Raw genomic sequence first — 27,412 nt, 5'->3', positions numbered from 1 at the left:
AGTGTACTGAAACAAACAGGAACAAAGGAAGTATATGCTGGATATATTTGATGCTGCCTTGAAATTTGTCATTTTGAAATAAAGCGTCTACTAAATATGCACAAATGTTTTCAGTTTCAGTTACATGTGGCATCTACTTAAGTACGTACATAAAACTGACTGGCAAAAAACAGCAACCTGTCGTAAATAAAAGATGGGGGGAAAAAAACCATGAGACATGCAGGCTTTGCATGCAAGTTCAGATATGCTCTATTTAGTTCAGGCCAGATTACTTATCACCGTGAGTTCAAACATGCAAAAGGAAGTTTGAAACTAGGCTAACAAAACCAACACATTCAATAGATCAATTAGGTCAAAACACTTGATTTGCACACTTACTACAGCTGAGCAAATGTTATCACAGCGCATGCCGTTAACATATCGACTACTGCCTTCAACAGAACTGCTAAATACAGTATAAAGCTCTACAGTTACTCGCTGTAATTAAATAAACTGTTTATACAGGCCAGGCCAAGTGAAGTAAATCAGAGTCTCTTGTGAATAACAGAAATGTAGTGGATCAGGAGACTGTTGGCTTGCAGGTAGTGAAACACGACTGCCCTCTGCTGGCCTTAAAGTGACAGAACAATAAAGATGCAGCATGTTTTTAGAAATGAAAACACACATTGGGTTTTAAATTATTTATTTATTTTTCACTATATATTCATCAAGGAATCCTGAAAAAGTATCACAGGTTCCAAAAAAAAAAAAAAAAAATTAAGCAGCATAACTGTTTCCAATATTGATAAATCAGCATATTAGAATGATTCCTGAAGGATGTAATGATGCTGAAAATTCAGCTTTGCATCACAGGAATAAATTAGATTATAAAGTATGTTAAAATAGAAAACCATTGTTTTAAATTGCAATAATATTTCAAAATATAACTTTTTTTCTATAGTTTTGTTCAAATAAATGCAGCCTTGATAAGCATAAGACATGCCTTTAAAGACATCAAAAATCTTACTCATCCCAAGTGTGTATAATGTGTTAATAAATAAAAAGAAATAAAACCTTTTTTTATACATTCTATTACATTATTCAATATTTCAGTAGGTGTTGATGACTCATTTATTGTTCATGCAATTTAGGTATAATAATAAAATAATGTAGGTTACAAACATCCAGATAAAATAAAATACACAAACAGCACACAAGATGTTGTGCATTAACACTGAAGGATGCAATGCAATAAAATACACATTGTACCATCTCATAAAGGTACAGAATTAAACATAAAACCTAGTAAACTAAAAAAATAAACATAAAAATCTGGTAAACATAAATAATTGAATGCAACTTCAATCTAGTAAAGTTGTTTTTGAACATATTTTGCCAGACAAAAGCACACAAAGACCATTAGAAACTAATGTTTAAATGGATAATTATGTAGGATTTCATGAATTGAAATTGAGCATTCAAACCATCTGCACTGAAAAACAAGCAAACGGGAAAACAGTGAGGCGAGGTAAAACGTTTAAATAGCTTTCACAAGAGAAAAGCATCAATCGCTCTTCTTTTCCTTGATCAACCTGCTGGCATTGTGTGCGAAAGTTTCAGCCACTAAAAGCGGAAAGACTATAGAAGCATCAGCGTAGACCTGCACAAAACACAACAGCACAGTTAACCAGATCATCATATTACTAAGAGTATAATGTCTTATCATTCAGATTGAATCTTACCTTTACAGGTGTGGCGTCCATGCGGATCTTTCCCCATGAAATGGCTTCATCTGGCCGAGCGCCGGAATCCGAGCCGTCAAACTCCTGGCCGGTGTTGACAAACACCGCAAAATCTGCTCCATTCCTCTGAAAAACAGATGAGAAAAGCTTCAGATTTTATTTAGTAACTCAACATGATTGTGTTTTTGGCTTCATGTGATTACCATGAGATTAGCGTTGGCGATGTGATGTTTGACGAGGCCTCCTCCGAGAACGATCATCCCTGTGGTCTTGGCAAACACCGCTTTGCTGTTCAAACGTCGAATATCTGAAGTATGCAAAATTATCATAAATGCCACTGTCAAATAATCTCCACATTGCACTGATATCGCATCTTGAGCGACTCACCCTCCACAATGTCAAGCACCAGGCCAGGGTTCTTATACGAGTGGAAATAGATCATATCACCCAATGAGCCGTCAGTGAGGGCGGGACTAAACACTGGGATGTCATTCTGAAGGACAATCATACAGTCATTAAGAGATTCAAATTTGAGGAAGGTAACTTGTATGTGTTCAATTCAAATGTTACCTTATAAGCCCAGTAGTACACAGAGTCTGGGTTGTTGATTTCTTTGCCTAGTCTGTGGATCATTTTGGAGGGTGTCCAGTGTGTGCCCTGATGGAAAAACAGCAATCAATGCTGGGCCAGATTAAATATGTATTTGAATAATTCTTACAAATTTAAACGCATTACACTCAGAATCATAGACAAAAAATTAAATACCAAAAATTACAAATATTTAACAGCCCAAATTTAATAAAATTAAATAAGATTAAAATAAAGAATGGACATTTAAAAAAAAAAAAAAGTTAAATTAAAAATAAATCAAACTTTTCACTTATGTGTGGGCAATTTTACAAATATTTAACCACCCAATTTCATTTAATTCAATAAAATAAAATAAAATAATTTGGTAGCTTGTTTTTATGCATGCATTGTACATATGTATGTATTAAGCATTTTTATAAGTATGTAACCACCCAAATAAAATAAAAGAAAGTTTCTCACATCTATTTTTGTTCCAGCAACATTTGGTCCAAAATAGGCATTTTAAAATAAAATTAAATAAAATATCAAATAAAAGTATTTATTCCACCACCATTTGGTTTAGAATGGGCATTTTTACAAATATTTAAACACCCCAATTTAATAAAATAATTTAAAAAAACAATAATGTAATTTAATATTTGATTAATTTAATTCAATTTAAATTAATAGGTCAATTTAATTTAATTTAAAAATGGAAAAAAAAAAACTCACACTTGTGGACAATTTTACAAATATATCACCACCCCAATTATAAAATAAATTAGAATAAAATGTCTCACCTCAGTTTATGTTTCAGGACAATTTGGTCCAGAATTAGCATTTTAACAAATATTTAACCACCCAAATTAATAAAACAAAATAATTCTCACCTCTGTTTTTTGTTCTAGCACCATTTGGTCCAGAATAGGCATCAGCCAGTCTTCAAACTTACAGTAATTATCATTTGGTACCAAGAGATTACCTATTCTATGACATAAAGTACATGCATTAATAATGACTTATAAACATGCATATAAACACCACAACGATCTAATGAGGAACTGTTTTCTTACCTATTAATGCCTTGCTGTCGTAGCTCTTTGCCTTTTAGACTGAACTCACCGAGGTAAGTGGGTGCTAAACATTTGATAAAGTCTTCCTCAATCCCTCCTGCTGTGGTCACTATCACATCTACCTACAGAAACATTCAAATAACTCAACATAAATACATTCTTTTCATTTAATATGAACAGAATAGATAGTGGCAGACCTAGACAGATATTATTAGCTGAAACAGATCATGAACCATAATGATGCTTATACAAAGTCACAGTGTGGCCGTACCATTCTGTGCTGTGCGAGGTAGCGAATACTCTCTCGCACACCGGAGCTGATCAGGTTGGATGTGTAGCCCAAGAAAATGGTGCATCCTGAAGCCGATGTATGTGAATCGCAGTCCTCATGCTCCTCCTGCACCGGCTCCAGTCTCTTCTCTATCTACTCCAACCACACACACACAATCAATGCTGGAGCTCAACATTAGGAGCTACAAGACTGAGATGTGATTGCTGAGATTATGTTGATTTGTAGTATACAACATCACACAGTGCTCCTTTCCTAACAATCAAAGTAATTTCTAATAAAACACACTCACAAACAAATTGCATGTTTCTGTGATACTTATACATTGTTGTTTTTTAATCATACTTTGTTATTAAATATGGGTAACACTTTATTTCGATAGTCCTTTTTAGACATTCTACTAACAGTAAGTAACTTTGTAACTACATGTCAACTATCAGTCATTAGAGTATTAGTAGACTGTCTGTTTAATATCTTCTAACACTTTATTTTGATGGGTCCACAACATACAACATACTGACTATGAGAAACTTTGCAAGTATATGTCAACTTATTCTACTGACCCTAAACCTACCCTACTGAGAGTTAGTAGACATGTAGTTGCAAATTAATGAGAATTAGTTGACATGTAGTTACAAAGTTACTTATAGTTAGTAGAATGTCTAAAGTGGACTATCGAAATAAAGTGTTACCCAAATATGTTATACAGTATATACCATATTGAAAGACAACATTTTATACATTAGTAATGAATGTCCCATCGAATATGAATATATAATGGCCCCAAAAAGTATTTAGACACTCAGGAAAGAGTTAAAAATATCTGAATAGCATTGAATTAAATAACAAATTTTTTAAATGTTTTCGAAAGAAGTCTCTAATGCTCATCAAGGCTGCATTAATTTGATTTAAAAAATACAGTAAAAACAGTAATATTGTGAAATATTATTACAATTTCAAATAACTGTTTTCAATATGAATATATTTTAAAATGTAATTTGTGATTAAAGCTGAATTTTCAGCATCATTACTCCAGTGTCACATGATCCTTCAGAAATCATTCTGATATTCTGAATTACTGCTCATTTATCGTCAATTTTATCGATGCTCAATTATTAAGAATGGTTCTTATCAATTTTGAAAGCAGTTTTTGCTACTTAATATTTTTGTGGAAATTGTGTTTTTTCAGTATACTTTGATGAATAGAAATTTCAAAAGAACAGCATTTATTAGAAACAGCAATCTTCTGTAACATTATACACGTCTCTATGGTCACTTTCTTTTATCAATTTAATGCACCTTTGCTGTGTTAAAGTGTTAGTATCTTTTTTCCCTTACCTCAGTTTCCACAAAAATGTTATGTACGTCACACAATTGTTTTCAACATTGATAATAATAATAATAGAAGTGAAGCATCATGTGACACTGAAGACTGGAGTAATGATGCTGAAAATACAGATTTGAATCACAGGAATAAACTACATTGAAAAATACATTCCAATATTTATACAAAGTTGCAATCATATTTCACAATATTATAGCTATTTTAAAATGACTGTATTATTGATTAAATGCAGTCTTGGTGAACAGAAGATATTTTCACAAATGTCCCTAAACACCCGACAGTGAGCTGACAGTCAGTCCCTCACCATCTTGTTGATCTCCTGCACAGCCAGGCCGAAGCTGCTGGCCTGGAAGCCCGTGGTGAGGAAGGACTGCAGCAGGGCTCTGTGGTCCACGCCCTGGTTAAAGTCATAGCCTCTAATCTGAGGCATGTCCTCCGGCAGAGAGATGCTCTCCTTCAACACCGCGTCCCTCGCCACGGACGGAGCCTGATGATCGGCCATCATCGCCCCAGCTGCAGCAACACAGCATACATACAATTCAACACAGACTTCAACTGATTAATGCAGCTTTACCAGGGTACAAGTATGGTATCAGATGGTAATACCATAATACTTTGATATATACGCTTGGTGCTGAATGATTATGATGTTTACTACCTTATTTCAAAGAATAGGCCTACCATGGTTTTATCATGGGAGCCTAAACACAGTTCTTTCAAACAGATTATGTGTATGTCACCTGATGAAAGCAGTTTGAAGACTGACTGAAGTTAGACTGCGCAGTTTCAGTGCTGAGATCAAACACTTTAGTGTCAATAATTGATCAAGTGTTATATAAGCTAATACGCAAATATAAATACAAGTTTGTTTTCTATTTCTTTGTGTCTTGAAAGTAATATTACACTCACCCCAACCGTTACGTATGTAACACCCGGCTTGTTAATGTACTTTATTTCTGTTATTTCTGGCCTCAGTCAGAGCGCTGCACACTTGATCGTCCACATGTTCCAAACAACTACGGCAAGCGCGGCGGTACAAGCTAAATACCAAACGCGATTGCGTTGAGTGGAATGGACTAATTTTGTTTTATATATGTTAGATTGTAATTAAAACCGGAATATTATGATGCCATTGACGTTGTATAAAATGGGGCGTATAAATTACCCGAAACAGCAGGAACAGTTACAAAAGCAGCGTCAGTTAGCGCATAATATATCAATATTTTGATAATATTTTTGAGCATATTTTATTATAAAAAAAAATGTAGTGTAATAATAATTGTTATTATTAATAAATTCTAATTATATATTATTATGTATGCTTTTTAAAGATATTTTACAGATTTAAGTACATATTTAATAATTAATTTATTATTTAAATTAATTATTTATTTTAGTCATAGGTATGTAGTTTGTATATACAGTTAACCCCAAAACGTTTTTAAATACTAATGCATGATTATTTTTAATGCATTAAACAGGAAAATATCACAAGATGTGGGACCTCCAAAGTCTTTTTCTTTTCTGATCCGTTTTTGGATAATTTTGACTAAGTAAAGTCTATTATACAGGCTTTTTTTATTTATTGCATATAAATATAATTTTTTTTATCATTTAATTAAAAAAAGATTCTACAGATAAATTGAGTTATTTGGAATATGCGCCATTTTTAAATGCTTATTTAGCTGCATGGCAAATTACAGAACACTCGATTTAATGCAATTTCTAAGAAACATTGTAAATCAGGAGCAGGATGATAACACATATGTGCGCACAGTTAAACAAATTCAAGAGAGGTTTCATGACCACCAGAGTGAAATCAAATACTGCTGAACTTTCATGACATTTCTGGCACTGTTGATGTGACCTCAAACTCCACCACATCACAGGAGCTTTGAAGCTTCCAGCAGTGTGTGTGTGTGTGCGCGCGCGCGTGTGTGTGTGTGTGTGTTGGAGGATGGAGGGGTTTAACATCCCAATGAGATATAAAAGCCTCCAAAAACTGGACACCAAATCTTCCTCACTGAAACAAGAACATTTGAGCTCTACACAACGACTTGAGGTAACATTACAGTCATCATCTATCAGACCTAATTATTCTTTCATTAGATAGTTCAAGTAATGTAATTAATAATAAGGTTAATGTAAACATGTTTTTCAGGGTGCAAGTCTAATGTTGCTGCAGCCGTGATGGACGTATACTGCAGTAATAATGTTCTTCAGGCCAGGAGAGCCGTGGAGCAGCTCAGACTAGAGACAGAACTACAGAGAATCAAGGTGAGATGCACTCATCACTTTACATGTTAGAGTCTATCTTTTGAGTTGTTTATCATTTCATTTGTACATGGCTGAAAATGACAACAACAACAAAAAACTGACTTCCGAGCACAAGAATAGAATATAATAGAATATACACTGTAAAAAAAATCCAATCATCATTTTAAAAGGTGAAGAAAGAAAGAAAGAAAGAAAGAAAGAAAGAAAAGAAGAAAACGGCAGCTGGTTACTGATTAGTAAAAAAATAGGGTAGCAATAGTAAAATTTTAGGTTTTACGGAATTAACTTAGGCTACATTTATAATAAACGCCATATATTTCATCAACTGACAGAATCCTACAATCAGAAGTACTACATCTGCTACTAACAACCACCAAAGAGACAAACTTGATCTACTTGTTGATTCAAAGCTCATCACAAGCTTAGAAAAACTGTAAATGTAACATTATTTTACTGTAAACTTACATGAAATATGTTAGATTTTTATGCAGTTTTTACTGTAAAACCGGTGGTGTCACTGAGGCGCCAAAATGTACCGTCTGAAGGTAACGCAAGTTATGGTACCTTTAAGACGTAAAGTGTAGGCTACATAGTAACTAATACGTATATTTTAGGTATTAATGTGTACTTTTAAAGTACTAAAATGTTCCATTTAGGGGTCAATAAGGTACAATGATATAGCTTTTGCACTTCAGGATACCTCCCAAGCGCAGTGTTGGGAAGGTTACTTTGGAAATGTAATAGATTACAAGTTTCCCTTTTCAGAATATAGTAAGTAATGTAACTGATTACATTTCTAAATTTTTAGTTTTCAGCTGTCAGTTATTTTTAAATATTTAAAGCAGACAGGGTTCATCTTACAGTAGCACTCATTACTGTCAGACTTTCAAAATCCTTCATCACTTGAATTAAGATGATATTAATTTAATTCTAAAGCACAGCCAGACTTACGTTGAGATCATTCTGAGGTTAAATACAGATATAAAATCATGACAAGAAAATAGTTTAATGATACTGTTTTTGAAATCAAATCTTTGCACAGCTATGACAGGAAACACTGGCATCTAACAATGCCTTGGAAAAGACAGTTAATCTTAAAAATAAGCGTATACATAAACCCGAATAGGAAATAAAACCGTTGTGGAAGAAGCATGTGTCCTAAACTCTTGAAACATTGATGTCTCATATTGTAGAGCAGTCAATGCAATTTATAAAAGAAATCAATTAAATCTGTATGTGTGTGAGAGAAATATTCAGATCATTAATTACTGATTACAGTTACATTTTGTAATTAAATTATGTAATTCCATTACATGTAACTAGTTACTCCCCAACACTGCAAGTTACAGAAGTACTTTTTCCTAAGAGTGCATGAGTAAAGGAATGTATAGCGTTAACCAAATAACAAGTTTTCACCATAGCATTTTATCGCTAAATTAGGATTTGTACAGTGTAATGTATGTCTATCATATCATGCATCTGTTGGCATATGTGTGTGTGTCAGATTTCGGCAGCAGCAGAGCAGCTTGTTCAGTACTGTCAGGAGCACAGGAGAGCCGATCCGCTGCTGACCGGGATCAACGCCTCCTCCAACCCGTTCAAAGACAAGAAGACCTGCGTGCTTCTGTGAACCGCCTCTGCAGCAGTCGCCCTTTTATTTGCAGCATTAAGAACGACACACTGACAATCCAACTGAATTATCAAATTGTACATTTATAAAGCTTTTTAAAAATCAAAGACAGTCAGTCACAGAACAAAACAATAACTATAAATAATTAATAAATATAAACGCTTTACATTTAGGATTTATATTTAGTAGTTTGCTCTGGTTGTGAAGTGCATACATTTTAAAGCATTGTGCCTCATTTGTAAACTGTATACTTGTGTAAGTACACTGACAAGTATACAAAAACAAATAAAACTTAAATCACACCTTTTTAATAACTGATTTCCTAGTTAGTTTACTATGTAGAGAGCTAAATACTGAAAACAGATATTTTTTGATTCTTGTCTGTGCATTACTATATTATACTGCACGTGCTTCAGAATTCACTGCATTTTCAATCTAAGTATATTATTTGCATCAATTTTGTTGAAATGTTCAAGAAATGATCACAAAAGGTGTTCTTGTGTTACGAGGCACTGAAATGTTTTGCACTCTGCCTGTGCAATCATAGTGCGACCCCTTCATGAAGAATGACAGAAAACTAGGAATGTCATATTTTTGTTTCTAGACTCACTAGAAACATGTATCAGACACCTAAAACATTCATTTTCATCTTTTTTTCCATTAAAATTAAACAAATTAAAGCATAATGCATTGATAAATTCCTGGAAACACAGAGTTGAGGAACTGATTGGTTCGTGTTGTTCCCTGCTATCAGATGCTTTAAGACTCTCAGCATCTGGGCCTCCAAACCTCCACATTCATGTCACCGGAAGCGATGGCCAGCATTCCTCCTTCAACACTTAACTGAGAAGACAAAAATCCAATCAGATTTATAATGCATTCGTGTGTTGAGTCTTTTGTTTTTTAATTCAAGTGTTATATAATGTGAAGCTCTTTTTGCATTGATTCCAGACAATTCATTTGTTTTGAATAATCACAGTTTTTTGGTTTGCATCCATCAAATTCAAATAAAAACAGTATATAATGAAATGAGATTAACTATCTTTCATATCATTTGATAAAAGTATTTAATTCAATTGATTATCAAAACTAGGCACAACCACATGGTTATGTAATAAATAATGGCGAAAAAGTAAATGCACACCTGAATATTAAGGTGCAATTACTAAAAAATTATATCAACAAAGAGAAAGTATAACTGCACGACTCGATCAATAGGTTTTGTAGATAGATTGATAGATTTCTGACAAAATATAATTATTTCATGTAAAAATAAGTTTTATTTGAATTCCCAGCAAAAATAACTATGATGTGATGAACAGATCTAATTTGATTTAAAAAAAATTTTTTTAGCAGCCATTACTTCAGCCAAGCCAATAGGGTTGGGAATTGAAAATCAATTCCAATTCCAGAATCGGATACTTAAGGTCAGGAACTGGATACATGTGGTAAAATTTCAATTTCAATTAAAAATTTCATTCTTATTGTTAAGAACTTTTTCAAAGTTGTAAATAAAAACTAAAAATTATTGGAGTGCATTTTACAAGAAAAAACTTTCAATGTATTACTTGCCATTTCTTTGTAATTGTTTGTTTAATTTAATAGCGATTCCTGAGTGAAATATGTTCCTAAACCATTCTTGGCCTTTACCGTCATGTTTGATCAATTTAATGCATATCTGCTGCAAAAAATATTAATTTCTAAACAAAATATCTCACTGACACAATATTTTTTTAAACGCTAGTGTATAAGATACAAGATTTTGGTTATATCGCCCACTTCTATTACCACTTGAATATACAAAACATAGAGATGAATCATGGGTAAAAATGTCAACATACCCCATTAACTCCTGCCTGATGGTGAAGGGTGCACAGTGTCTTGGGTGGAGCGCATGGAAGGTGGACCTGCATCCAATAAGAGATGTGAGCTGCCAATAACCTTGGATAAAGATCAGCTAAACTCATTTTTAACTGACAGAAGACTTGCCTTGATAGTGCGGTCAGAGGAGCACGTGTAGAGAGCACCAGGAGAGCAGTGAACGCCGGTGACCAGTGACCTGTGGACGTTAAACTGGGATACGGGTGTCAGGGAGCTGTTGTGCAGGGAGAAGGTGTGCACGAGTCCACGGTTATCCCCGGCCCACACCTCTTGACCGCTGCAGGACAGAGACAGTAGGTACGACCTCAGCTGTAGATGTGTGAAGAGGACACAGAGAGGTGCATTAGCTGACTGTAACACAGATACTTGTTAGGATTGTGTGATTTATTCTTTTATTTGTAGCTTGTGTGTGTACACCTGAACTTTCTGCAGGAGTTTTCCTGCCCTACGGTCGAACAGAGCGACAGTTTGGTCTTTACTGCCTGATAAGATGTACTGGTCATCAGACACCAGGCACAGCACAGCATCACTGTGAAGACGAAGACTCTTGACCAATGGATCAGCAGCTATATCACATGAATGAGAGCTGTCAGCAAACACAGCTAAAACGGCACGTTACAAACAACTACTAGTGTCTGAGTGGACTTCACAGGGTATTCAGCCATCTTCAAAGCCTATGCAACATGTGTGTGTTGAAATATACACCATTCAAAAGTTGGGGGACGGTACAATTTAATATTTTTTGAAAAAAGCCTCTTATGCTTACCAAGACTGCATTTATTTGATAAAAAATAACTGTATTCTATTACAATATATTTTAAAATTTTGTAATTTATTCCTGTGATGAATTTGAATTGAATTTTCAGCATCATTCTTCCAGTCTTCAGTGTCACATCCTTTTATTCTGCTTAAATTTTTTATTTGTTATTTGTCAGTATAAAGCACAGAAGCTTTGATATTTTGTTATTTAATGCAAATCCATTTATATATTTCTAATTGTAGCTTAGTTGTTCAAATAGTTTTTGGGGCCTCTCTATATGTTATATATAACAACCCAAATCACTTATTTTCACATTAAACATTGCAACAGTCATTTATCTCTAAATTTAGTGTTTTAGGTATTAATATTAATTCAAATAAATATTTGAAAAAATGTGACTACATTTGAATCATTGATATGCAATGTTGCTATTACTAACAAAAACTAAAACTATTACAAATAATTTTCGGAATTAAAATAAAGCTGAAATGAATTTAAATAAAAATATTATAAATTAAATATATTAGATAAAATACTATATATATATATATATATATATATATATATATATATATATTTTTTTTTTTTTTTTATTATAGTTGTATACTTATATATTAAATTACACTTATATGTTGTAACTTAAATATACTTACCTTATACTCAAAAACCTAGAAATATAATAAAACCAATCTAAAAGAGAAATTTAAAACTAATAAAAATGTCAAAGCACATAACCAAATTACCAAAACCTAAACTAAAATTATAATGAAAACTGACATTATAAAAATAAAAGATAATTCAAAATATCAACAAATACTACAATAGTACAAAAATAATACTAAATCAACACTTCACATTCACAATAAAACCAGGAGTGTGTTTTAAGAAAATAACTATTCTGAACCTAGACTCACCTCGGGTGTCAAAGATGCTTAATTTCTGATCATGTGACCCGGCCAGCACTGTGTCCCTCTCGCAGGACAGACATAATACAGCAGCTTTGCACTGGATGAGTCCCCGTTCTGCTCCTCCAGCTTCAAGGTCCCAGAGCCTGATGGTGCTGTCAAACGAACCAGACACCAGCAGAGGCCCGCTTGATGCCAGGCACCACACCCAGCCCCGGTGGGTACTAATGGTCCCGCGTCCCGCTAGAGTGTGCATCAGCTTGCCTCTGGGACCCTCTCGAAGGTCCCACAGGTTCACGTTTCTGTCCCTAGAGCCGGAGGCACACACCGCCTCTTCTCCACCCAGCAGGAGGACACAATTCACATCTGCAATGTGGCCAGAAGGAAGGATGATATGCTCCAAGGGTGAAGAAGTGCTGGATGACTCAATCAGATGGGGACTATCAGAGACATTCTGGGACTGAACTTGCACGTTCTCTTCTCCTGCTCCTGCTGCACCGTTTAAATCAACATCCAGCTGCATCTCCACCAAGTTCTCACTGTTCACCCCACCAGCTGCCTCTTCCTGTCTCTCTGCCTGATTCTCATGCCCTGCCCAGCAGCCAATCAGCTGCTCCATTTCCAAGCATGCCTTGGACCAATCAAAATCCTCCTTTGGCCCGACTGGGAAAGATGCTGCAGGACCCGCGAGTTTTTGAGCGCGAAGCTGCCATGCCAAGCGATCCTCGCCAAGCCTTCCCAACGTCTGACATACCTAAACACAGACGAACAGCAAGAGTTTAAGAGGTGTTTTTGAAAGAAATGAACACTTCCATTTAGCAGGGATGCATTAAATTAATCAAAAGTGGCAGTAAAGACCTTTATAATGTTACAAAATATTTCCATTTCAAATAAAATCCTGTGCTTTTGAACCTTCTATTCATCAAAGAATCTTGAAACAAAATGTATCACAGTTTCCACGAAAATATGAAGCAGAACAACTGTTTTCAACATTAATAATAATAAATGTTTCTTGAGCATATCAGAATGATTTCTGAAGGATCATGTGACACTGATGACTGGAGTAATGATGCTGAAAATACAGCTTTGATCACAGGAAGAAATTTTAAAATATATTTGAATAGAAAACAGCTATTTTAAATTGTAATAATATTTCAAAATTTTCACTGTTTTTACTGTATTTTTGATCAAATAAACGCAGCCTTGGAGAACATAAGAAACATTTTTCAAAATGATTAAAAAAATATTATTGACCCCAAAGGTTTATTGGACCTCTGAGCACAATTGTTTATCATATAAAAGTAAGCAACAGTTCTTAAAATGTATTATTATTATTATTAATAATAATAATATATAAAAATGTGTTAATATTAGTAAGAACTGCATACCCATCTTGCCCTGAATAGAAGAAAATGTCAATTTTGGCTTCTAAACGTCCCTTGAATTTGAAAATGTTTACCTGCGGCAGCACGTTAATGACACACTGTGCAGGGAGATGTGAGGCTATCTGGGTAACTATCTCCCATGGCAACGACAGGAGGTTGGTTCCATTGCTAGAAGGGGAGGGGCTTGTCTCCATAGCGCTGAGGGATGGTTCCAAATTCAGTCTGTGAGGGAAAACGTCAGAATGCACAAGTCTGAAATTTAAACTAAAGTTTGCAAACATACAGAGCTCAAGAAAAGACACGAGTCACTGCAGTCAGTGATAAACCATACGGTAAACTATAATATATTACAGTGAATGTTGAAACGACTTTTAATACAGACCTCTCGGGTAAGGAGTGTGGGGTGTCGTGGCAGGTGAAGTGGGGTGGACTGGCACCAGCAGGGCATCTCTGCTTCTCCTCGTCCTCCTCGTCCTCCAAAGCAACGCTTGTTCTCGACATCGACTGAATCACAAGAGCATAAAATGATGCTGACATCACTTTCTGTTATTCACATTTCACCAATTTACTCTGAACAGATTAATACTACATATGTGTCCCTGATTACCTCCAAGCTGAATAGTAATCAACATGGCAACATTATGCTATCTTCTTAGCAACTAACATATAATAGAAAAGACAACAACAACAATTTGCTATAGATACAGATTATAAATGCCGGTTGTCTAATTCTTAAGATGCTTACTGTATAAATCTAATTAATTAGGAATAGATAAATGATCGTATTAGGCTATATATAATAGACAATATAAATAGGGTTTCGGTAAATATGAGATATGGTGGGCACATACCTTATTTTAATCGAAAATCCTTGTATTCAAAGGCTAAACAATCCACCTTTCTCATCCACCTGGTTTTTTCATGAATTATTGATCATTATGATATGACTCTGCACAATCATCTGTGTTCACTCTGTTTTATATCTGTTTTCCCTTGCGTATGTTAAAGGTGAGCACTGATGTCAGACGAAAGAAAAATCATAGAAGGGTGAAACGGATTTTTGATCATCTTCATCGGAGAAATATGACAACAGTTATATTGACATCTCTGTGACTGGCTCCAACAGACGCTTGTCAAACACTACACTCCTCCGGCGCACACTATTTGCGTCATCGGTGTTTCCGTGTCGCGCGTCGTGATGACAAGAAACTCAAAACTCAAGGTAAGTGAAATAAAATAGATATTGAACAAAAACAAAGCAAACATTTCATAATATACCCTTTCACAAACTATAGGCAACGTATCGATTTTTTTAATTTTATTTTATTTTTTTAATCATAATAGACTTAATTTCCCAATGGCACTTAATCTTTTATTTTAAATAGGATCTTATCTTCAAATTGTACAAGATTGTGATATTGTGGGTCGTTAAAGAGTCTGGTATTCCTGTAAAAAAAAAATTAATATCTCTAGTTGCAGTTTAGCATTTAAATCATCAGGAAAACACAATGATGCAAATGTGAAGTTCTAATGAAACGCACAGAATTTATATTGTAGTAGCCTCGGAAATATCGAAAAATATATGAAAATATACAGCTTAATTTTATATTTAAAATGAGACAAAGGCATTTCTAATAGTTTATGTCTGTGTCAATAGGTGTGATCTGACTCTGTACACAATTAAAGGTCAAAGTCCAGCACATTTTGTCTGTTTCTCCAGCACATCCCTGCAGAGACACACAACCTCATTTGTTTGCTTTTCTACTGCAATATTCAAATTCATTTCTCTGTATAAGACAATAACTAAGGTACAGTGGAGGAAGCATACTTTGGAAATGAAATGCTTCACAAACTATGTTCTCATGACCCAAACAAACAACTGGGATAAAGATTTTGACAGTGATGCTGTCACCATTATCAATGCTTAGAAACTTCTAGCAGCAGATGATGAATAATTAGTTGGATATTTGGATCTCAAAGATGACTTTAGGTAATGTGAAGTAAGGATATATTTTATAGTACATGAAATGCAGTTCAAAAATATAAACATTATTCAGAGAATAAAGCATATAAAAACAATAATAGGGAACAGCAATGACAAAAATGCATATAGAAAATAAAGATACAGTAGCACTTTATTTTACAGTCCTGCTTCACATGTACATACTATGTAGTTAACTATAACTAGTAATAACTATAGGTTCCCTCACCTTAACCCATGTAATTACCTTGTAATACAGTACTTTTAGGTAAGTACACATACTGTAAAATAAAGTGCAAACATGTTCTCATTCTATAGCACCTTTAAAATGCAACTCAAAATGTAAAAAAAAAAAAAAAAAATGGGGGAGGAGGGAAGCATAAAAACAATAATAAGCAACAAAAAAATCACAAAAAAGCATATTAAAAAAATACACAACATCAATTCACACCTTTCACACAAAAAAGCAGTTCAAAGTTAAAAATATAAACATTATTTAGAGGACAAAAGAATAAAACAATAATAAGCAACCAGAATGACAAAAAGCACATAAAAATGTTAATTTGCACCTTTCATACCTAAAATGAGCTCAAAATATAAACAATAGGAGGAAAAAGCAACAATAAGCAACAAGAAAGACAAGACAGCACATTAAAATGAACAAACATATGAAAAACTAAATGTTATTTCTGTACCACCTTTCACACTTAAAATAAGCTCAAAGGTCAAAATATAAACAATATTTAGGGAAAAAGAATAAATAATAAGCAATGAGAATACCATAAAAAGCATATCTACGTAAAATATGTGTTTGCTTCATAAAATGAGAAAGCTCAGATCGTGTGTAAAAGCTGCCAGGTTGTTGATGCATATGTCATGGAGAGAAGCTGAACATGATTTCTTCAGGATTTCCAGAAAAAAACTGCATCAGAAGACCTTAATGTCTCATCTTCGGTGCATATCTCTCCATCTTTTATAGCCTCGTTTCGCAAATGAGAACTCTAGTAATTTACAGAACATGAATCAAACCCATCATTTCTTCCCTCCACCTTTAGTATTCAGATGCTTATCATGTTATTTAGCAATGACATTTCAGGGTCCACCCAGTTTCTTATCTTCACATTCCACTCATTTGAACTTCACACTGACTGGACACTTACAAACCAGGGTTAATCTACGGAGGTGTTACTGATAAGGTAATGAGTAATGAGAGGATATGGCCACTCCCTGGACCGCTTGCCATCTGGGAGAGGTTAATATGTGAAGACTAACTGTGAGTTGATACGGACAACGGCTGAGAAAGCAGCCGAAAAGCCAAGAGATTTTGGGAGTATGAGAGAGAGGAGTCAATGAGAAGACAACATTTTGAAGGCTGAGGGCATCAAAATCAAGGCGGAACTTCAATTTAAGTGACATTAAAGGAGCAACAGCACCATCATCATGGTAACCCTGAACACTCAATCTCTCACCGTGCCGGTGGGAATAATCCGCCTCTTTGAGTTCACACTAACGCTCATTACCTTCAGCCTGGTGGCTTCTGAAGGCCACGACAGCTCTTCATTCTGGGCCTGGTGCATGTTCACCTGGTGCTTCTGCTGTTTCATGACCCTCCTCATCATCATCCTGGAGTTCACCAGCCTCAATGCCAAGGTGCCCATCTCTTGGGATGACTTCACAACGGCTTTTGCGATGTTGTCCACGCTTATGCTGTTGGCCGCTTCGGTCATCTACCCCACGTTCTACGTAGGCTCCTCACATTCGGTCAGGATCGCAGCCACAGTGATGTCCTGTGTGTGCTTTGGCCTGTATGCAGCCGAGGTGGGACTGACCCGAGCCAAACCCGGGGAGATCAGCGGGTTCCTGTCCACCGTGCCGGGCTTGCTGAAGGTCCTGGAGGCGTTCGTGGCCTGCATCATCTTTATCTCTCTGAATTCGTTCGTTTACAGCAGGTCCCCTGGGCTCCAGTGGTGTGTGGCCGTCTACTCAAGCTGCTTCATCGTTGCTCTCCTCATCATCATCCTCACCATCGGCGGGTTGTTGGCTCGAATCCCCGTCCCGCTGGACAAATGTCTGACAGGGTACAACATACTAGCGGTTTTGATGTACCTCACGGCTGTGGTGATATGGCCTATCTACAGTTTCCAGAACAATCCAAGACCACAAACCTGCAATCATTGTCCCTGGGACAGCCTGGTTGTTGTGTCCTGCATGACTTGCATCAATCTGATCGTCTACATCGTGGATACGGTTTACTCAGTGCGTCTGGTGTTTGTTTCACATGCCTAGAAAACCATAATGGTAGAGTGATAAATTGCTTGTGATGTTCCTCATTTGCAAGTTGTGAAACATAAAATCTATTGAATGTAACCAGGCATCAGCTTGGATGAGAAGTACAGTTGTTATATAGGCAGTTTTAAAAATGCACCAACTGATTTTGTTGACTGGAAAACTGACTGGCAGTTTATTGATATTAATGAAAAAACATCTGAGAAATGTTGGCTTTTTGAGAATTATTACAAATAAACAAAACATATAATAATATTTTAAACATTAATTTTATGTGTGTGTGTGTGTGTGTGTGTGTGTGCATTATGTTTCACAGACTTTTGTCGTTCTCTGTTGCTTCTGCTGTTGTTTGCAAACAAACAGTGAAACTTCTGAAAGTGAAAGAGAGAAAACACATCAATTCATCTCCATCTTTATGTATGCCATTTATAGCATCATAACTGTAACATTCAATATCAGCGTAATATTAATCTTTGATCCTAACAATGACTCAGATGAACTCTTATGTAACGTATGCTAACAACACGGATACTATTAATGTAGTAAAGGTTACAGAAATAACAGCAACGATTTGAGAAATACTGTTTCATTCACAAATGCATTACAATCTATGAATGCCATTTCATGTTGACTGAGGTGCACTTTTTTGTATTAAATTACCTGTAATATATTTGCTCTATTTCAAATTCTGTCAGATTATAGTTTTCCAGCTAGTGCAAGTATACTTTAATCTCCAATAACACTTAAGTTTAAACACAGACTAATAGGGATAACAATGTACAGTCAAGTCAGTATCATGACCAGCTGATTGCCAACAATTAAATTATTAAAGTATTTTTTGTTGTTGTTCTTGTTTTTAAAAATTGATCTTGAACACAATTTTTTGTTGTTGTTTTATCATTTATCTACTATTATATTTTAACCTGGAACATGAAAATAGCAGCTGGCATTTAAAACAACAGGCATGCAGACAGAAGCAAAACAGTTAAAAAGTTTAAATGAGATCGAGATGTAATGTGACACCGTCCGATTGTCAGATGCTCGTTAAAAATGTTAATTTGATGGCTTTTGATAAGACTTTTGAGTATCTGAAATATATGGCTATATATTTATAAAAAGTTAGGATTAACTTCGGTAGCAAATAAAACGGAAGATGTTGAGAAAGCCGTAGACAAAGAAAGCATTCTGCAACATTGTTTGCTTTAACTGTAAAACATTCTTGGCCTATATACTGTTATCAGGACAAGTAAAAGAATAATCCTAATTAAACTTTCCTGTGATTAAACCAGAAGGTACCTTGATGTGGGACTGAAGCCCATAGAAGGTGATTAGAAGGAGCCTGGCTCTAGAGTCCAGGGTTTGGAATCAGCTCATACAACAACAGCAGACCAGCAACCAATGAGAACCTGGAGAAGGGTCATAAATGAGATAAGCTCGCAAAGGCTCGACTGATCAGTATCAACATGATCAGACATGTTTGCTGCCACCTGAGAAAGAACTGAAGTTTTACCACAAAGAGGAACTGGTTAGTACAAAATCCGCAGGACGACGTGAGGACAAACTGAATTTGTTATGGATTTGTCGATATTTATGGCACAGTGAAACTGCACAAAGAAGCTCAGAAGAATGTAACACGGTTTTGAGAAATCAGAAGCATTGGAAATCTGAAAAAACAAAGGCTTTGGGATTCGTGAAACAATTTCATCATGTTGCATGTGGATTTCAGATCATTGATTCTGCCTATTGGCATTGTTCGGATGGTGGAGGTGGTTCTAACATGCATCTGCTTTGCATTGGCGGCATCAGCGGGAATCCCGAATGAAGCCAAGTCCCATTGGGCTTGGTGCATGTTCTGCTGGTGCTTCTGCTGTTTCACGACCCTCCTGATCATCATTTTGGAGTTTACCAACCTGAACACCAAAGTGCCTATTTCATGGGAAGACTTCACCATGGCTTTTGCCATGTTGGCCACACTTATGATGGTCACCATTGCAATCATCTACCCCACGTTCTTCGCCTGTTCCTCCTGCTCCAGGCAGATCGGGGCGTCTGCGGTGTCCTGGTTGTGTTTTGGGCTGTACGCCACCGAGGTCTGGTTGGTCCACAAAAGACCTGGTGAAACCAGCGGCTTTCTCACCACCATTCCTGGTCTCCTCAAGATCCTGGAGACATTCATCGCCTGCATCATATTTATGTCTTTGACTCCCGTTGAATATAGGAAGTTTCCGGGAACAGAGTGGTGCGTGGCCGTCTACTCCTTATGCTTCATTTTTTCATTGCTGATTATTTTCTTCACCATCGCCAAGCTGTCTTCCATCTTTCCAGTTTCTTTTGACAAAGTGGTCATTAGCTTCAACATCCTGGCCGTGGCTATGTACGCAACCGCTGTTGTTATCTGGCCACTGTATGCGTTTGACAAAAACTCACGTCCAGCAGATTGTAAACGCTGTCCGTGGGATGATCTGGTGGTGGTGACCTTCATGACTGTCATTAACTTCTTGGTATACATTGGGGATATGGCCTACTCTGTTAAAATAGTGTTCTTTACCCAACACGGGCAGGAGTAACCCATGCCATATCTTTGGTTTAACATCAAAAAATAATGTATGTATAAGGATGTTATTGTATATGGAGTGGACATATTAGCGAAATACGCGAAATTTTGCGGGCAAAAAATGTCCATTGTTTGTCAACAGGTCTATGCAAGAATCGCTTACTGAGAGGATACTTCCAAACTAAGCAGTTTCAACGAAGCGAAAATGAGTATTTCAAGAACAAAAACTGCGCAAAATACCAAATTGCTCGGATTCTAATTCTTGATATTAACGGATATCGCCCGCGGGATTTCGCAATACAAAGGACCGCACCTAAATGTGGCCGCACCCTAATTATTCAGTCACGCCTGCGTAGGGTGGAGTAGCCTACAGATGAGTTATTCATTCCCAGGACATTCTCGTGGAAAGCCAAAAGGTTGTATGATGTGAGAAATATTCAGACAAGTTTATGAGATTTCGTAGCTGTTTTTAATCTAAAATCAGCATATAAACAGTGTCCAAAAAATGAAGAAATGGTTGAAGTTTACCCAGTTGATTTTAATCTGAAAAATAAATAAATAAATAAAAAATCTAATTAAAACATTATATTTTTTACCTTGTGTCTCTTTTGTGTTTATAAAATTAATGACATTTTTTTGTTAACATTATTATTTTTTTTAAATTAACATTTATTTATATTAACATTAACCTTGTCCATTAACATTGACGTTTTTAGGCTTTTTAACGTAATTGAAGAATTTTAATATAACTAAAGATAATCTAATAATTAGGAAACTTTTTTTTAAATAATTCATTCTCCAAACATTAAAGCAGAACAGGACAACAAGGAAAATTTAAATAAAATAATTTTATTAGAAAAATAGTTGTTTTTTTTATCTCACATGTCACCCATTTGTATGCCATACATCTTTGTAATATGAAAGCTATGTGTTTTTGTACATGAGTACACAGGTGTAAAAGTAAAACCACTATGAACCTCGGAAGAGAGTTTGTTTTTACTAATGGCAGTGAGAAAGTACAATAAAAAAATGCATAAATATGGGCACAAATAAACCCAGAGTAACAGGAAACATAGAGGTTCAAACTGTTCCAAACAATCTTCATCCATCAGTTAATACGGTACGGAACATACATTTAAAAAAAAAAAATTATTCATAAAATTTTTGACCATTCACGATTTAAAAACCTTAACGACAAAGCACACACACAAACAAAAAACCTGAAATGAAACTGTAGAAAACAGATGACTGAATATTTCATGCACTGTATTGAGTATGTATTTTAAATATTTTTGAAATGCAAAACTCCAAAAGCTAGTAAGCTAAACATTCTGATTTCCAGTGTTATGTATACAAACAATAAAATAGATCCTAATGCAGAGTGCAAACCAAAACATACAGACATTATGACAAAACTTAAATTTAAAATCTTAATATGTGTAACAATGGTTTTCCAGTCTCCAGTTGAGAGAGACAAGAGGTAGAGTTCACTGTTTCACGTAAACAGGTACATTTCAGCTGATTGTTCAGTTCAAGGCTTTAGTAGAGCGAGTCAGAGGTAAAATATGTCTTTCTGGTGTGATAAAACAGCTCCTGACTCAGTGCCTGTGTTTTGAGAGCAGCTACTGGTCCCTCTTTACTTTACATCCTAATACATCTACACACCATAAAACACACACGGAGTTCCATCTGATGATCTAAAATCTCTCTCAAGGACGTCTGTGGGGTTTCTCTCACTGCTCACTAGCTGCTCTTGAGGCTGACAATGGCATTGATGAAGAACTCGTACCAGAAGAAGGTGAAGCCTGTGGACAGAGCGGCCTTCAATAGACTGGGGGAGAGACCCTTAAAGAAACCCCGGAGCCCTTCCTCTCTGCCGATCCCCCTCACACAGTCTGCAAATCCACGATATGTCCGCACCTGCACAGAAAATACAGGAAATGAGTATTCATTTGTAAAACAGATAAGGCTGCATTTGTCTGATTAAAAACACAGTAAAAACAATATTGCAAAATATTATTACAATATAAAACAACTGTTTTCTATTTGAATATATTTTTATATGTGATGCAAAGCTGGATTTTCAGCATCATTACTCCAGTCTTCAGTGTCACATGACCCTTCAGAAATCATTCTGATATGCTGATTTGTTGCTCAAAAAACATTTATTATTATTAGCAATGTTGAAAACAGTTGTGCTGCTTAATATTTTTTCAGGATTCTTTGATAAATGTTGATCTTTTGTAACATTATAAATGTCTTCACTGTCACTTTCGAACAATTTGCTTACTAAAAGTATTCATTTCTTTCAAAAAAAAGTCTTACAGACCCCCAAATTTTGAACAAAAGTGTAGTCAGCTCAGAAATGCCTACAATACAGGTATAAATCAACAGAAGTGGAATGCCTTAGGGTTTAGACATTAACAGTAATAGGGAAGTTAGTCTAGCAGGCAGAAATAGTTATTATAGGAACATTGAACCTACAGTGCACTACAGCGCTCCACCCACCTGTCCAAACTTCATCCTGGCCTCTTCAAATCCACCCACTTGAAGTCTCTTTTTTATCAGATCAAAGGGATATGTGATTGTTTTACTGATGACTCCAGCACAACTACCGCTGATCAGACTGTGTAAACCTCCTGAAAACAGACAGCAACGTTTAACTTCAGTGTTGATTCATAGATATGTGCTTTAAGAACAGTGTTGATATTATTAGAAATTGCTTCTGGTTCTTGAAATACCGCTGAAATAAATAATAAATATAAATATTAGATGAAAAACTTAAATGAAATAAACTGTTGTTATGTTGAAGTGCTAAACTTACTAAAACTAAAACAAACATTAAAGCTAAATAAAAACGAATTAACATGCACATAAAACAAATCACTAAAATAAAAGTAAAAACTGAAAATATAAAAATAAAAGCTAACTGGCTGAATAAGAAAATAAAGAATTATGTTTAAACAAACAAATAAATTCAAAATATTAAGAAATATCATACTAGTACATAAAAACCTGAAATAACACCACATGCTCTAACCTTTAGATTTGGTGTCCTGGGGCTCCAGAAGTTTCTTCAGGATATTATAAAAGAAAAACTGCAGGCCTGCGTATGGAAACATGGCCACTAGGGTGGGTGTGAGGCCCCTGTAGAAGGTGAAGGGCCCCTCTGTGTGAAACATTGTGGCCACGGCATGTCTGAGGTTACGATAGATCTGTACATATGAGAAAACCTTTAGTCGTGGTTTCATTAGAGCTCACCAAAAAGAGAAAAGCAGGGATTTTGCACTGACACTTGACTTGCAATTTATTCAGTTATTTATTAAGCGTTTCTTTTACTTGTCCACACTTTCAGATACATTCAGTCACAACACATTAAAAATATGTAGTAACACATAATATTACACTCCTTAAGTTTGACCCCTGACCTTGGGTTCGCCCTGAGCAGCGAAGCGTGTGCGGAGGGTATCCAGCGGCTGGCAGGCGAAGGTGGCGGAGCAGGCAGCCAAACCACCGCAGATGAAATGAATTCCGGGTGTTTGGCTGTTAAAGTTCGTCTTCTTATGGACCAGCTCTGTCAAGGCTTCGAAACTCGCAAACTAGGACAAAAACGACAGAGAGAATCAGTGAGGTTTACAATTGTGTGAAGGACGACCGCAAATGCTTGATCTATCTTTCTAAATTACTAAACAGAATCAGCTACATGTCTACAATAGAATATAACAAAATGAAATATTAATTGCTACAAGATCAAAGCAGAATTGAATAGAATGTCACATTTATATTGATTTATTTCTACATCAACAAACCAGCATTACTTATATTAACTAAAACTATATAAAAAAAAAACTTTCCAGTATATGAAATTAAGCTGAAATTAAACATTACATATATATAAAAAAAAAAAAAAAATTAACTTAAAAAAATGAAATATTGATAATTGAAATAAATATATTTATGTATATTTATATTTACGTTACACACACACACATATATAAGCAATTGAAAATATAAACAAATAACAGAAGTAGATAAAATAATTAAAACATTTGAATTAAAATTACAAAAAAATGAAAACTGAAAATATAAATAAATACGATAGTAGTATATGAATAATACTAAAATAACACTGATCAGGACTATGTATATTTATTTATGTCAACAAAATGGAATAGAATACAATATTTCTGAAACAAAATCGTAGCAGAAGAGAAACTTTTTTTACCCTTACAATAGGATCAGTTTACAATTTCAAGTTCAATTTAAGGTCAAAACTAATTTTTTATGTGGCTTAATAATTAAACAGGAAGATGTTTCTGGCCTCATGAAAATCTAATATATATTATGAATACATATTATTTATCTCCAAATACCTGAACTGCCCCATAACACACAGACAGCAGCTGGGCAGGAATGTGACCTTTCCAGAAAGCAGGAAGTCCTTCTTCAGTCATAATACAGCGTGTGGCCTGCCATAAACCCCAGTACTTCCCCTGACGACTCCTCCAGGACACCTGCTCGATCTGCAACTGCAGCATGCACTAAACAGTCAAAACGGCCCTGCTGTATCACAACAGAGACCAGTTTGAATGTGAAGATTTGAAAAAGTCTAAAAGTGCAACACACTGCCACCTTGAGGCCTGTCCCTCAGTTGCAATGGCAGAGAAACTACAAAAACTAAATCAAGCACAAAACAGCAGATCGACTGCATCTTCTGTGTGCATTTATAACCAGTTTAAAGCAGATGAACAGGCTTCTTTGAACTGAGCATGCTCAGTGCAGCCGTGGATTTGGGAGTGGTGCTAAAATTCCACAGGAAAACGTGACTCATGTTTTAGGCACGATGATGATTATGTGAATCAGATGTAATAGAACAGAGACTGCTGTGTTAGCGGTGGATGAAAACAGCTTTAGTTGAATGTGTTGATATTCATATTTTCATTTCATTAATATGTACAGAAAAACAGTTCGGAAACTCCAGAGCCCTTCGGCTCAGTGATTACCTGAAATCTGATTTTGACGACATCCAGAGGGCTGATGATGGCACGGGTGACCATACCTGCGACTGACCCGGCCAGAGCAGCTTCCTCTGGGGAGAGAGTCACGCCGGGGGAGTCTGGATCATAGCCCACCATTCCTGCTCGGATCAGACGACAGAAACACAGCCACCAATTGAATTAAATCAAATAAAAATAATCAAATAAAGTATTTAATATATATATATATATATATATATATAAAATCAATTTGGCTGATGTGGATGGATATTAATTTGAGTGGAATAAATTAAAAGAATGCAATAATAAAATTAAAAAATCTGACAAATTGTAATATGAAAAAAAAAATCAATATGACTGGTGTGCATGGATGAATACTAGATAAATAAACCAAATAATAAAAATAATATCAAAATAAAATATAATTTATTTAAGTTATTTTGGCTACACTTTATTTTAAGGTGTCCTTGTTACAGTGTAATTATACATTTAAGCACTGAGTAATATTAATTAAATACATGCACTTACTATATGGTTGGGGTTAGGATTAGGGTTACTTGCATGTAATTATGCATATTTTATAATATTATAATAGTAAGTACATGTAACATGTGCAACAAGGACACCTTAAAATAAAGTGTTACCGTTATTTTATATTAAGTATTTTCAAAATATAAAAACATGTATGTTAAATGTACTCAACATGACAGCAGCTGGCTGCGTTACAAAACGTATTGAGCTGCCTGTCTAGACAGTATATTTCGGAAAATTGTATTGGAAGTGTAATTTTTTTATTTTATTTTGACTGAAGTCCCATTCGTCTACATGGATAGTTTATGACCTGTACTGCAGCCAGCCACCAGGAGGCAATCAAAGAGCCCGCAGCTTCACTTTTAAGTACGATTGAGACACAGCCAGTGTTGCGCTACTATTACAAACGCTTACAAATACAGACTCGCGGAAACGTAAACATACCTTTCTGGGGTGCACTTTAGTGTGCACCGAGTTGCTCTGTAAAATCTGTCTGTGTGATGGTCTTTATGAGCGCCTTGCAGCAGTGTGATGTTTTAGAGGAGACCTCCTCACGCTCCTCTGCGGGACACAGACCAATGACAGAGCGGCGCGACTGTGTTTACTGACCGTGTCTGATTTCACACCGATCGTTGGTTCCTACCCTAATACCTTACTTTTTATTTCAGTTTGAATGTAGTGACATTTAATTTAATAAACGATTTATAATAATTGATTTAACACAAAAATAAAATAATAAAATAAAGCAAATCAATAAAAGTGAATAATAAGATTTTTTAATACACATCAGGGGTAAAAAGTAGTTACAGCATACTTATTATTACAGTCGTTACATTAAATATTCGTAGAAATATTCGTTTTTATTAATGTTAAGTAGTTAATCTTAAAATAAAAAAAGCTGAGGTGAAAATGTCCCCCCGCCCCGCCCCACAAAAAACCCAAAACAAACTAATTAAATTGTATTTTTTGACTATTATCTATTAGCCTATTATCTTCCATATGCATAAGGGAGGGAAAGTAATTAGAAACAAACTTATCATTGCAGCCATTACGTTAATTATTCATGAATGTTTGCAAGATGAATACAAAGACGTCTTTTTTATTTATTAAATTCATTATTGAGAACATAATACAAAACATATACCTAGAATAGTTAATAATTATTGAATAAAATAAAATAAAAGTCTCTCCTGAGGTATGAGTTGTGAGGCCCCGCCCACATCCTAG

General features: G+C 35.3%; 6 protein-coding genes across 7 annotated transcripts; 3 read left to right on the top strand and 3 right to left on the bottom strand.

Annotated features, from left to right (window-relative positions):
- Positions 1-671: 671 nt before the first annotated feature.
- On the bottom strand, positions 672-6,068 carry dhps (deoxyhypusine synthase). The gene is made up of 10 exons (XM_058771252.1): positions 5,908-6,068; positions 5,303-5,511; positions 3,636-3,788; positions 3,365-3,486; positions 3,182-3,278; positions 2,292-2,378; positions 2,109-2,214; positions 1,925-2,028; positions 1,722-1,847; positions 672-1,639 (listed from the first exon to the last, which is right to left on the bottom strand). The coding sequence occupies exons 2-10, from the start codon at positions 5,501-5,503 to the stop codon at positions 1,544-1,546; spliced, it is 1,092 nt and encodes a 363-aa protein (XP_058627235.1). The 5' UTR covers positions 5,504-5,511; positions 5,908-6,068; the 3' UTR covers positions 672-1,543.
- A 502-nt stretch (positions 6,069-6,570) lies between these two features.
- gng14 (G protein subunit gamma 14) lies at positions 6,571-8,913 on the top strand. 2 transcript variants are annotated; one of them, XM_058771255.1, is made up of 3 exons: positions 6,571-7,060; positions 7,168-7,275; positions 8,780-8,913. In XM_058771255.1, exons 1-3 carry the CDS (start codon positions 6,956-6,958, stop codon positions 8,903-8,905), a joined length of 339 nt encoding a protein of 112 aa, XP_058627238.1. In that variant the 5' UTR covers positions 6,571-6,955; the 3' UTR covers positions 8,906-8,913. The 2 variants fall into 2 exon arrangements, with proteins under 2 accessions (XP_058627238.1, XP_058627237.1); XM_058771254.1 differs by having other exon boundaries at positions 7,160-7,275.
- A 55-nt stretch (positions 8,914-8,968) lies between these two features.
- On the bottom strand, positions 8,969-15,017 carry fbxw9 (F-box and WD repeat domain containing 9). The gene is made up of 8 exons (XM_058771251.1): positions 14,688-15,017; positions 14,219-14,340; positions 13,911-14,058; positions 12,461-13,205; positions 11,204-11,352; positions 10,895-11,095; positions 10,747-10,812; positions 8,969-9,748 (listed from the first exon to the last, which is right to left on the bottom strand). Exons 2-8 carry the CDS (start codon positions 14,335-14,337, stop codon positions 9,674-9,676), a joined length of 1,503 nt encoding a protein of 500 aa, XP_058627234.1. The 5' UTR covers positions 14,338-14,340; positions 14,688-15,017; the 3' UTR covers positions 8,969-9,673.
- A 318-nt stretch (positions 15,018-15,335) lies between these two features.
- zgc:77748 (Myeloid-associated differentiation marker homolog-like) lies at positions 15,336-18,929 on the top strand. The gene has a single exon (XM_058768422.1). The coding sequence runs from the start codon at positions 17,258-17,260 to the stop codon at positions 18,101-18,103; it is 846 nt and encodes a 281-aa protein (XP_058624405.1). The 5' UTR covers positions 15,336-17,257; the 3' UTR covers positions 18,104-18,929.
- Positions 18,930-19,515: 586 nt separating this feature from the next.
- On the top strand, positions 19,516-21,143 carry LOC131535899 (myeloid-associated differentiation marker homolog). Its single transcript, XM_058768421.1, has one exon. The coding sequence runs from the start codon at positions 19,810-19,812 to the stop codon at positions 20,668-20,670; it is 861 nt and encodes a 286-aa protein (XP_058624404.1). The 5' UTR covers positions 19,516-19,809; the 3' UTR covers positions 20,671-21,143.
- Positions 21,144-21,486: 343 nt separating this feature from the next.
- On the bottom strand, positions 21,487-26,803 carry slc25a19 (solute carrier family 25 member 19). Its single transcript, XM_058770221.1, has 7 exons — positions 26,630-26,803; positions 25,661-25,794; positions 25,031-25,186; positions 24,086-24,256; positions 23,698-23,872; positions 23,166-23,296; positions 21,487-22,577 (listed from the first exon to the last, which is right to left on the bottom strand). Exons 2-7 carry the CDS (start codon positions 25,790-25,792, stop codon positions 22,401-22,403), a joined length of 942 nt encoding a protein of 313 aa, XP_058626204.1. The 5' UTR covers positions 25,793-25,794; positions 26,630-26,803; the 3' UTR covers positions 21,487-22,400.
- Positions 26,804-27,412: the final 609 nt, after the last annotated feature.

Source organism: Onychostoma macrolepis, chromosome 03, assembly GCF_012432095.1.
Source record: "Onychostoma macrolepis isolate SWU-2019 chromosome 03, ASM1243209v1, whole genome shotgun sequence".
Taxonomy (NCBI): Eukaryota; Metazoa; Chordata; class Actinopteri; order Cypriniformes; family Cyprinidae; genus Onychostoma; species Onychostoma macrolepis.
The sequence above is the reverse complement of the archived record's forward strand: the minus strand, read 5'-3'. Positions and strand labels throughout refer to the sequence as shown.

What these genes read in the sequence shown, in the direction of transcription:
- slc25a19 (XM_058770221.1), bottom strand. Translation starts at nt 25,792, where the DNA reads ATGGTGGGCTATGATCCAGACTCCCCCGGCGTGACTCTCTCCCCAGAG. An exon ending in TCGTCAAAATCAGATTTCAG is followed by an intron (nt 25,187 to 25,660) that starts GTAATCACTGAG and finishes TGCATGCTGCAG; the next exon opens with TTGCAGATCGAGCAGGTGTC. An exon ending in TGTGTTATGGGGCAGTTCAG is followed by an intron (nt 24,257 to 25,030) that starts GTATTTGGAGAT and finishes TTTTTGTCCTAG; the next exon opens with TTTGCGAGTTTCGAAGCCTT.
- zgc:77748 (XM_058768422.1), top strand. Translation starts at nt 17,258, where the DNA reads ATGGTAACCCTGAACACTCAATCTCTCACCGTGCCGGTGGGAATAATC.
- LOC131535899 (XM_058768421.1), top strand. Translation starts at nt 19,810, where the DNA reads ATGTTGCATGTGGATTTCAGATCATTGATTCTGCCTATTGGCATTGTT.
- fbxw9 (XM_058771251.1), bottom strand. Translation starts at nt 14,337, where the DNA reads ATGTCGAGAACAAGCGTTGCTTTGGAGGACGAGGAGGACGAGGAGAAG. An exon ending in AAGCATCTTTGACACCCGAG is followed by an intron (nt 11,353 to 12,460) that starts GTGAGTCTAGGT and finishes CATGTGATATAG; the next exon opens with CTGCTGATCCATTGGTCAAG. An exon ending in CCTCTGACCGCACTATCAAG is followed by an intron (nt 10,813 to 10,894) that starts GCAAGTCTTCTG and finishes TATTGGATGCAG; the next exon opens with GTCCACCTTCCATGCGCTCC.
- dhps (XM_058771252.1), bottom strand. Translation starts at nt 5,503, where the DNA reads ATGATGGCCGATCATCAGGCTCCGTCCGTGGCGAGGGACGCGGTGTTG. An exon ending in GGTGCTTGACATTGTGGAGG is followed by an intron (nt 2,029 to 2,108) that starts GTGAGTCGCTCA and finishes TGCATACTTCAG; the next exon opens with ATATTCGACGTTTGAACAGC. An exon ending in TCGCCAACGCTAATCTCATG is followed by an intron (nt 1,848 to 1,924) that starts GTAATCACATGA and finishes TCTGTTTTTCAG; the next exon opens with AGGAATGGAGCAGATTTTGC.
- gng14 (XM_058771255.1), top strand. Translation starts at nt 6,956, where the DNA reads ATGGAGGGGTTTAACATCCCAATGAGATATAAAAGCCTCCAAAAACTG. An exon ending in GCTCTACACAACGACTTGAG is followed by an intron (nt 7,061 to 7,167) that starts GTAACATTACAG and finishes TCAGGGTGCAAG; the next exon opens with TCTAATGTTGCTGCAGCCGT. An exon ending in CAGAACTACAGAGAATCAAG is followed by an intron (nt 7,276 to 8,779) that starts GTGAGATGCACT and finishes TGTGTGTGTCAG; the next exon opens with ATTTCGGCAGCAGCAGAGCA.